The sequence below is a fragment of the Humulus lupulus genome, chromosome 2 (genome assembly GCF_963169125.1).
Source record: "Humulus lupulus chromosome 2, drHumLupu1.1, whole genome shotgun sequence".
In the NCBI taxonomy this organism is placed as follows: Eukaryota; Viridiplantae; Streptophyta; class Magnoliopsida; order Rosales; family Cannabaceae; genus Humulus; species Humulus lupulus.
The window spans coordinates 175,760,597-175,770,566 of NC_084794.1; the positions used below are offsets into that span (position 1 = coordinate 175,760,597).

Sequence of the window (9,970 nt, forward strand, 5' to 3'; positions counted from 1 at the left end):
TTAATTGACCATTTACGTCTAACCCGAGTTTACTGAAATATGCATAATTATTTTATTCACCGCCAATACATTTCTAGACACGTTTTACATGAATTTCTCTGTGAAACAAATATATAAAGCAGAAACAAACAAAGAAAAAAATAATAAAACAAACAACCACAACAAGAGAAAAAAGACAACGAAAAGAACTATTATGAGATGCATCTATAATATTATACTTGCTAAATTATAAATTATAATTGTTAAATGCGGGAGGTAGTTTAGAATGTAAAATGTGATGCATGATTATCTCAAAATTAATATTGGTGAGTAACTCATTTTTTTTTATTGTTTAATCTACTTACACAATTTTTATGCGAGATATTTTGATCACAACAATGTATATAAGAATGTACATTCAGGTAGCATTATAAAAATTTAATCAATAATAATCATATAATTACACCAAATATGTGCATCGATTCACATGTAATGTAAATTGATACCCTATGGTAAAAAAAAGTTGAACTGATTTTATTCTTGGAAAGTACGTATTGAGATTAAATTTTGAAAATATTGGATGGAATATCAAAAGGTGTACCTTAAGGAGTACTATACAACAGATGAAAAAAAAAAAAAACTAGCGTGGTCAACAATGCATTATTATATTTCGTTTTTATTGTCATCTTTTTTTCCTTTGGCCTTAAAATCAAAATTGATAAAGCTTGCACAGATATTGATGCCAAAGTACTTTTCTTTGTTTGAAGCAAAAGGGTACCATTGTTGTGGTCCAAATATTAATGCCGTTTACCATAATTAGCTACTCTCAAATTCACCAAAGCCATCCTTTAAAAGAAGAAGAAAATAGAGATCATGTGTTTGGTTCACATATTTCTCTCTGGTACATGTACACACTTATATATCTACTATATATATATATATAAATTTATGTCTATTTATATCCCGTGATTATTAATTTCAAGATGATTATTATATATATATTGCTTGAAAAGAGAGAGGAGAAATTAAATTTGAATTAGGTATTAGCTAAGTATATTTAGCTTCCAAACACCCCCTTTCAACTGCTCTAAGCACTCTAAATAAATATCAAAGCTTCCAATAATGTTATTATTCCTCACTATGTCCTAATCTATCCCTATAAGGCAGCTTTAGTAATAAAAAAAGTTATTTCAACCACTCATCCTCAACTCTATTTTTTTCAACATAAGTAAATATTGAACCTTTCTTTGCTAGTCCTTCGCCCTTACACGGCACTGACTGCCCTAAAGATTTAGACCAATTAGGAAATATATAGTTTTTTTTTGTGGAAACCAAATTAAAGGAGCTTTTGGTTGGTTAATTTTAGACTCTTTTAATTTAATGTGCCTAATTTTCATTGGATAATTAATCTTTTGTCTAAAAATTATAATATTTCACTGTTAATTAAGCAATCATAACATTTGACTAGAAGGATTTTTTTTTCTTTCTTGAGATGGACTAGAAGGGTTCCAAATTACTACTATTATTTGATTGAATCGTTTTACCGACAAAAATGACACATAATGAATTTCATCTTCACAATATTTCGGACAATAACCCATAAATTTGAGTGTCAATTTCTTGGACTTTTATTATATATATATATATATATATCCCCTTATAATAATAATCAAATTTTAGAATTAATATATGATTAGATTCTTTTCACGGTTTAATATTTATTTATTTATCCTTTGTCGTCTTACTAGTGCTAGACATGAGATCTGCATGCCTTTATTTATTTTTTATTATATTGACAAATTAAATGGAAAATTATTGAAAGTTGCCCATGTGCACATGTGATATGATCTGATCAGTTAGCATTCATGTATAAGGATGATCATTATTAATTTTTATAGCTAAATTATTCTTCTCATTTCCTATAATGGAGGAAAGAGAAAGTTACTCAGATTAAAATTCAAACGTTACAACAAGGAGGATTTACAGTTTAATTAGCTGGTGTTTCACATTAAGGTCATAATCTCTGCAAATTTGGATTAAGGAAAAACTATGTAACGTGCATGGTCTTTTCTCTTGATTTGAGCGCCAGTGTGAGTGGTCCGAAACGCTGTCGTTTTCAGGACAATATGGGAAAACTCCAGATTTTCTATTCACGTTGGTAATTTCTATGAGAATACATAAACTTTTTAGTTTGGTAATTTATTATTACTTCTTGCAAAAGTAATGAAATACAAATATTCGACCTCAAAAATTACGGTATACTATATATATATATGTACAAAACTAAAAGAATCTCTTTTTCTTTTACTTTTCACGTTCAATTCTACTATTCTTTCTTAACCTTTTTTTTTCCTATTCTAATTATTTCTTGCTGTATAGCTAAAATTAACCCTGAAAAAGCTGCGGATCCACTCGATGCCATTACCTTTTTATCATAGTATTTCATAATTTTAGCTATATATATAGTAAATTGCCAAATTGATACTCGAGAGAAAAAAAGATTATAACTACTTTTTCCATGGGTGCATTAATTATTCCTTGCAGTATTTAAATCTAGGCAAAAATACTTGTAGACGACTTTGCATCAACCATGTTACTCACGCTTAAGTATAAATTAAATTTCAGATGGCAGAGAGAAAATGGGTATTAATAGATTGAAATTAATTATATATATATACATTACAAGCACATGAATTATATAGCTCGGTCGTCAAATTTGAACTATTCTGGTACGGTTGTATATATCATATCATCCGGGTCCAGATATGTCTAATTAACTCGGTCGAAGGAACATGGAAGGTTCAAAGCAGCTATTGGATGCCAAAAAAGCACATCTCCTACTACTCCTAGTAGCTCTTTAATTAATAATAAATATCATAGCAGCCACAAAAAGTCTCTTAGAGATTAGATCGGACGGCTAATCTTTGTCCAAGACACGTTCCTAAAAATGTCATCTCCATTTATTGCAACATTAGAAAACGAATAAAAACTTTTTTTTTTCCTGGTTTTCTTTTTCTGTGTTTTTATTTGTTTTTCTTTAGTAAATAAGATTCTTTTTCTTCAAGCTAGACTACTACGGCATTTGAAATATAAGGTAAAGAGGTGGAACTGTTCAAAACAAAAATATTGAAGGAAAAATATCAAGAAGATAATAAACCCCTGTTGTGGGTATTGTTTTTATTATTTTATGAGAGCAGTTGATGACTAGTTCTTGGCTCACTGGGGGAATCCAATTAGGCTACAATTGGAGACTAAATATTGGTTAAAGCCAGCTACGGTGACCCCATTAATTGCATTAATCAAAAGTAAAGACCAATAGAGTTGGTCCCTTCTGACAGCTCCCCCTCAACGACTAGCTCTTACTATAAAAACAAGCACTCATCTTTCTTTTCCCATCAAACACTAATCAAGTTCTCTCTCTCCCCCTACTTCTCTCTCTCTGGATAATATATCCAAGAGAATAGTCTTTTACAAACTTGAACACATTGGTCGGAGCTAAAGACTTCTCCGGTAAACTATGATGAATCCGGGGCGAGGCCCCACTAGGGGTCGTTTAAGGCCTCAAATGGCCTTTGCAATGGCCATGCTTGTGGTTGCAAGCAATGTAGTTTCAGCCTCTGCTGATCCTTACCTATACAGTTCTCCACCACCTCCTTATGAGTACAAATCTCCACCACCACCATCTCCATCTCCTCCACCACCTTACGTCTACAGCTCCCCACCACCACCAGAGAAGTCTCCTCCACCACCATACCATTACACCTCTCCCCCACCACCTGAGAAGTCTCCTCCTCCACCATACCACTACACCTCCCCACCACCACCAGAGAAGTCTCCTCCTCCACCATACCATTACACCTCTCCACCACCACCATCTCCATCTCCTCCTCCACCATACCATTACTCATCCCCACCACCACCAAAGCACGAAGAGAAGCCACCATACCACTACTCTTCCCCACCACCACCGTCTCCATCTCCTCCTCCACCATACCACTACTCTTCCCCACCACCACCGTCTCCATCTCCTCCTCCACCATACCACTACACCTCCCCACCACCACCTTCTCCTTCCCCTCCCCCACCATACCACTATAGCTCACCACCCCCACCAAAGAAGTCTCCACCTCCACCATACCACTACTCATCACCACCACCACCAAAGCACGAGGAGCAGCCACCATACGTATACAAGTCTCCTCCCCCACCATCGCCATCACCTCCACCTCCCTACCACTACAGTTCTCCACCACCACCACCAAAACACGAGGAGCAGCCACCATACGTGTACAAGTCCCCTCCTCCACCATCACCATCACCTCCCCCTCCCTACCACTACAGTTCACCACCACCACCACCAAAACACGAGGAGCAACCTCCATACGTTTACAAGTCCCCACCACCACCATCACCATCTCCTCCTCCACCTTACCACTACTCATCCCCACCACCACCGGTGAAGTCTCCTCCACCACCATACTACTACCAATCTCCTCCCCCACCAGTGAAGTCTCCACCACCACCATACTACTACCAGTCTCCACCTCCACCAGTAAAGTCTCCACCACCAGTTTACTACTATAAATCTCCACCACCACCAGTGAAGTCTCCACCTCCACCCGTTTACTACTACAAGTCTCCCCCACCACCAACTCCATACTACTACTCTTCTCCACCACCACCAACTCCATACCACCCTCAACCCCACCCGTACCCCCACCCCCACCCCCACCCCCTGGTATTCAAAGTGGTTGGTAAAGTATACTGCTACAGATGCTATGACTGGGCATACCCTGAAAAGTCCCACGACAAGAAGCACCTTAAAGGTACTCTATTTTTACTCCACTGCTACATTTAAGGCTTTTTTTTTAGGTTAATACTAATTTATGATCTAATTAAGTTTATATCATTGTCCCATAAAATACATTTTTATGCTAATCTAAATTCTTTACGGTCCCACTTATATTGTTAAGATTAGATAATTAGCAAAAGAATATTATTGGGTTGTTTGAAATCGTGTTCAAAGTACAGTAATCATAACGATTTTAAATAGGGGTAATATGGCCATTCACTCATTTTTAGAGTTGTTTATATTGTACTAATTAAAAAATAAAAAGTAGGGAATTATATAACATTATAATAATAAGAAGAAAACAAAATACTAGTTTTTAATTAAACGCAAACAGAAAAAAGGCACCTTATTTCTTTCGAACTGATAATTTTTTTTTTATGGAACATATCTGATATTATGAATTATATTTTACATCACCAAAAAAAAATGTCGATATCATTATCTATCACTGTCTTGTCTAAATCATATATTATAGCCTAGTAAAATATAAATGCTTATGTACAAAAATAATATGAAATCACAACTTTACCTTATGATGATTATATTGAATTGCATGTATTCCTAGTCATAATTAAATTGAAAGAAGGTGCTCCAGATGGGAATAAAGTGAACAAAAAAATTATTTGGGAAAGACAAAAATGCTATCAATTTCAATTGCTATATACTTTGACTTGCAAATATCTATAGTAGTGATTTTCGTGTACGTGTCATGATTTGCATTGTCGTATAATTAACGAAACGTTGTCCCAATGTGAACAGGAGCTGTCGTTGAGGTGACTTGCAAGGCCGGTGACAAAGAAATCAAAGCCTACGGCAAAACAAAGATCAACGGCAAGTACAGCATCACAGTTAAGGGCTTCAATTACCGCAAATATGGAGGCAAAGCTTGCACGGCCATGCTCCACGCTGCCCCCAAGGGCTCCCCATGCAACATTCCAACCAAGTACCACAATGGTGACAAGGGTGCCAAACTCAGGGTGAAGTCCAAGGACAAATACGAGGTTGTGCTTTACGCCAAGTCTTTTGCCTATGCTTCTAAGACTCCTTACGGAGAATGCCACAAGACCAAGCCTGTGCATCCTCCTCCTTATGTGTACAAGTCTCCACCACCACCAACTCCAGTTTACGTTTACAAGTCACCACCACCACCATCTCCCAAGTACATTTACAAGTCTCCACCTCCACCTACCCCTGTCTACGTTTACAAGTCGCCACCACCACCATCTCCCAAGTACGTTTACAAGTCTCCACCACCACCTACCCCAACATACGTGTACAAGTCACCGCCACCGCCATCTCCTAAGTACGTATACAACTCCCCACCACCACCGGTGCCAGCATATGTGTACAAGTCACCACCGCCACCATCTCCCAAGTACGTATACACATCACCACCTCCACCTACTCCAACATACGTGTACAAGTCGCCACCACCACCATCCCCCAAGTACGTCTACAAGTCCCCACCGCCACCAGTTCCTACATACATCTACAAGTCTCCACCACCACCATCCCCCAAATACATATACAAGTCACCACCGCCACCTACTCCAGTCTACGTTTACAAGTCACCACCACCACCATCTCCAAAGTATGTCTACAAGTCTCCACCACCACCATCCCCCAAGTATGTATACAAGTCACCACCACCACCTACTCCAGTCTACGTTTACAAGTCACCACCACCACCATCTCCCAAGTACGTCTACAAGTCTCCACCACCACCAATTCCTGCATACGTGTACAAATCTCCACCACCACCATCCCCCAAGTACGTATACAAGTCACCACCACCACCACCTACTCCGGTCTATGTTTACAAGTCACCACCACCACCATCCCCCAAGTACGTCTACAAGTCCCCACCACCACCGGTGCCTGCTTATGTTTACAAGTCCCCACCACCACCATCCCCCAAGTACATCTACAAGTCCCCACCACCACCAGTTCCAACTTACGTCTACAAGTCACCACCACCACCATCTCCCAAGTACGTCTACAAGTCCCCACCACCACCGGTTCCAGCTTACGTCTACAAGTCACCACCACCACCATCCCCCAAGTACGTCTACAAATCCCCACCACCACCGGTTCCAGCTTACGTCTACAAATCACCACCACCACCATCTCCCAAGTATGTCTACAAGTCACCACCACCACCCGTACCAGCTTATGTCTACAAATCCCCACCACCCCCATCTCCCAAGTATGTTTACAAATCTCCACCACCACCATCACCAAAGTACGTCTACTCATCCCCACCACCACCACAACACATAGAGAAGCCACCATACTACTACAACTCCCCACCACCACCAGTACACTCTCCACCTCCACCATATTACTACCAATCACCACCACCACCATCACCATCTCCTCCACCTCCCTACCACTACAGTTCCCCACCTCCACCATCACCATCTCCTCCCCCACCATACCACTACAGCTCCCCACCACCACCAAAACACGAAGAGCAGCCACCATACCACTACTCATCACCTCCACCACCTTCGTCGTCTCCTCCTCCACCATATGTCTACAGCTCCCCACCGCCACCAAAGAAATCTCCTCCCCCACCATACCACTACAACTCCCCACCACCACCAAAACACGAAGAGCAACCACCATACCACTACTCATCACCTCCACCACCTTCACCATCTCCTCCTCCACCATATGTCTACAGCTCCCCACCGCCACCAAAGAAATCTCCTCCACCACCATACCACTACACATCCCCACCCCCACCATCTCCGTCACCACCCCCACCATACCAATACAGTTCTCCACCTCCACCAAAGAAGTCTCCTCCTCCACCTTACCACTACACCTCTCCACCACCACCAAAACACGAAGAGGAGCCACCATACCACTACTCATCCCCACCACCACCATCACCGTCTCCTCCTCCCCCGTACCACTACACCTCCCCTCCACCACCAACAAAGTCTCCTCCTCCCCCATACCACTACACATCCCCACCTCCACCTTCACCCTCTCCACCACCCCCATACCACTACAGCTCACCTCCACCACCAGTAAAATTGCCATCACCTCCGGCTTACATTTACGCGTCCCCACCACCCCCAACTCACTACTAGGGTCAAGAATTTCAACACCATACGCAGACCAATCATGTAAGTAATTATGTACTTGGCTAATTTATTTCATTTTTCTAGTGTTAATTGTAACGAACAAATTAAAAAATTACAAATAATTTACTGTGTTATCGTTATTGTAATTGCAGGTTTTAGTTTGAGAAGTGGAATAAAAGAAGTCTCCATCAACGCACACCAAGCTTCGAATCAATGTTCATTCAATAAGGGTCTGTCATTTAGCCATGACCCACACATTTCAACTTCTTTGGTGGTTGCGTTGCAAATGCTTTTACTGTTTTCAAGTTGGAGTGGTTTTGGGCAAAGCAAAGTTAGAAGAAGAATGTGGAGATTGGAGATTAAGCTAGGATAAGGACATGGCTTGGTTTGTGTATGATTTTTCAAAAATGTTTTGTTTTTGTATGTAGGCAATAATAAATTATTTTATCATTTGTATAGAGCGTGGCCATATATGTAATTGTACCATATTGGACTAGCTTCTATTTATTTGTGGAGAACCATCATATGTTTGTTAAATCTTCCTCCTCGATCTGCCTTTTTCAGGCTCCGACATTGATAGTAATAAAGGAAGGCATTTGATCTGTTTCTCAATATATATCCTCTTCTCATTGCAATTCTAGCTAGCTAATCACCTCAAAAGAAGAAGAAAAAAAAGTCTAATTTTTAATAAATAATTGATAATGCAACTAATATAAGAACGATAATTTCCTAGCTCACTTTATACCATGCAGTTTTTGTAGTATTGGAATTCGGAACTTTATATGTATCCTCAGTAATGATACGCGGCAGTGTACTCAATTTTATATTTTGGTCGAATCGATATAGATTTCTAAATGCTGAACAGTTTTGTTTTCACCATGATATACGTATATAATATATATATATATACGTACTACAAAATGGTTGGTATTTAATTATTTGTTGTTTTGTTTTTGGCGATTGTGATGATTAAGGTTCTATATATGTTGATAGTGGACTCTCAGCTTTTCCATAGTGCTGTTATAGCCATATAATACTGTCATTTTTTAAAAATTGGCAACTGTATTCGATTGATCCAATATATACTCAAAAGAAATTGGAGAGAGCCTTCGAAAAGCTTATGTCCTCTCTGGAAGGATGTTGGGAGACAGCTTAAACTATACATCTGAAAAGATTTTTTTTTGGTTAGTGGGTTGTGGGACCCTTATTTTATTTATTTATTTATTTAGTACTGATAATTTTCTTTGACTATATATATAATACAAAGACATGTACTGTGCACATTTGTAAGAACTAAATGCTTGTTTGGGAAGCAGTCACAAAATTGAAGTTGAAGCAATTATATTCTAATTATGGAGTTTGGAATGGATTAATTTACACACAAGTCACTCTCAATTCAAATCAACGTCAATGCCAAATATCAATTATTATTATGTGTGCATGTGGAAAATGGTTTTGATTTGCGAAGTCCTACAAGGAACAATCAATTATGTAGCAATGAAGATAGTGATGGGAGCAGGTAAAATCACAGCTGGAAAGCCTAAACTCATGTTATCAATTTGCTTTCTTTTATATTATCTTAAAAAAAAATATATCCATTAATCTATACATCCCACCAGCATTTAACATAAATTTTGACAAGTCAAAAGTTTGATTGGGTCCTACATAACATTAATTCTATTGACAAATTATCATCTCTCTTATATATACGTCCTTTTAGAAGGGTCAAATATTTATTATTTTTAAAAAATTTGCTTTTGGATAAGTATTGGTGCTCTAGCTAGTTTGGTTTTATTATGGCTTTATAATATTATAAGATCCATTAACTAAATATTCTTTTGTCCACGTTGGGTAAGTTTGTTGAAAATTTGAAATGTCTTCTGTTTATGCAGGAACAGTAGTCTTCTAGAGAGTAATGGAAAAGGGGAAATTTAGGAAAGAAACAAACGTTGGCAAATGGGTAGCCGCCTCTAAAGCAAATAAAAGGGTGAAGACATTTGATCCACATCATATCAATAATTGTTGTCTACATGTACTCGTCATT

General features: G+C 38.6%; 1 protein-coding gene across 1 annotated transcript; it reads left to right on the forward strand.

The window, feature by feature from the left end:
* Positions 1 to 3,362: 3,362 nt before the first annotated feature.
* On the forward strand, positions 3,363 to 8,540 carry LOC133818742 (extensin-2-like). Its single transcript, XM_062251776.1, has 3 exons — positions 3,363 to 4,805; positions 5,591 to 7,968; positions 8,079 to 8,540. The coding sequence occupies exons 1-2, from the start codon at positions 3,497 to 3,499 to the stop codon at positions 7,930 to 7,932; spliced, it is 3,651 nt and encodes a 1,216-aa protein (XP_062107760.1). The 5' UTR covers positions 3,363 to 3,496; the 3' UTR covers positions 7,933 to 7,968; positions 8,079 to 8,540.
* Positions 8,541 to 9,970: the final 1,430 nt, after the last annotated feature.

Bases quoted from the DNA above. Each gene is read 5' to 3' on its own strand.
- LOC133818742 (XM_062251776.1), top strand. From the start codon at position 3,497: ATGATGAATCCGGGGCGAGGCCCCACTAGGGGTCGTTTAAGGCCTCAA. The intron at 4,806-5,590 runs GTACTCTATTTT...CAATGTGAACAG, and splicing joins CGACAAGAAGCACCTTAAAG to GAGCTGTCGTTGAGGTGACT.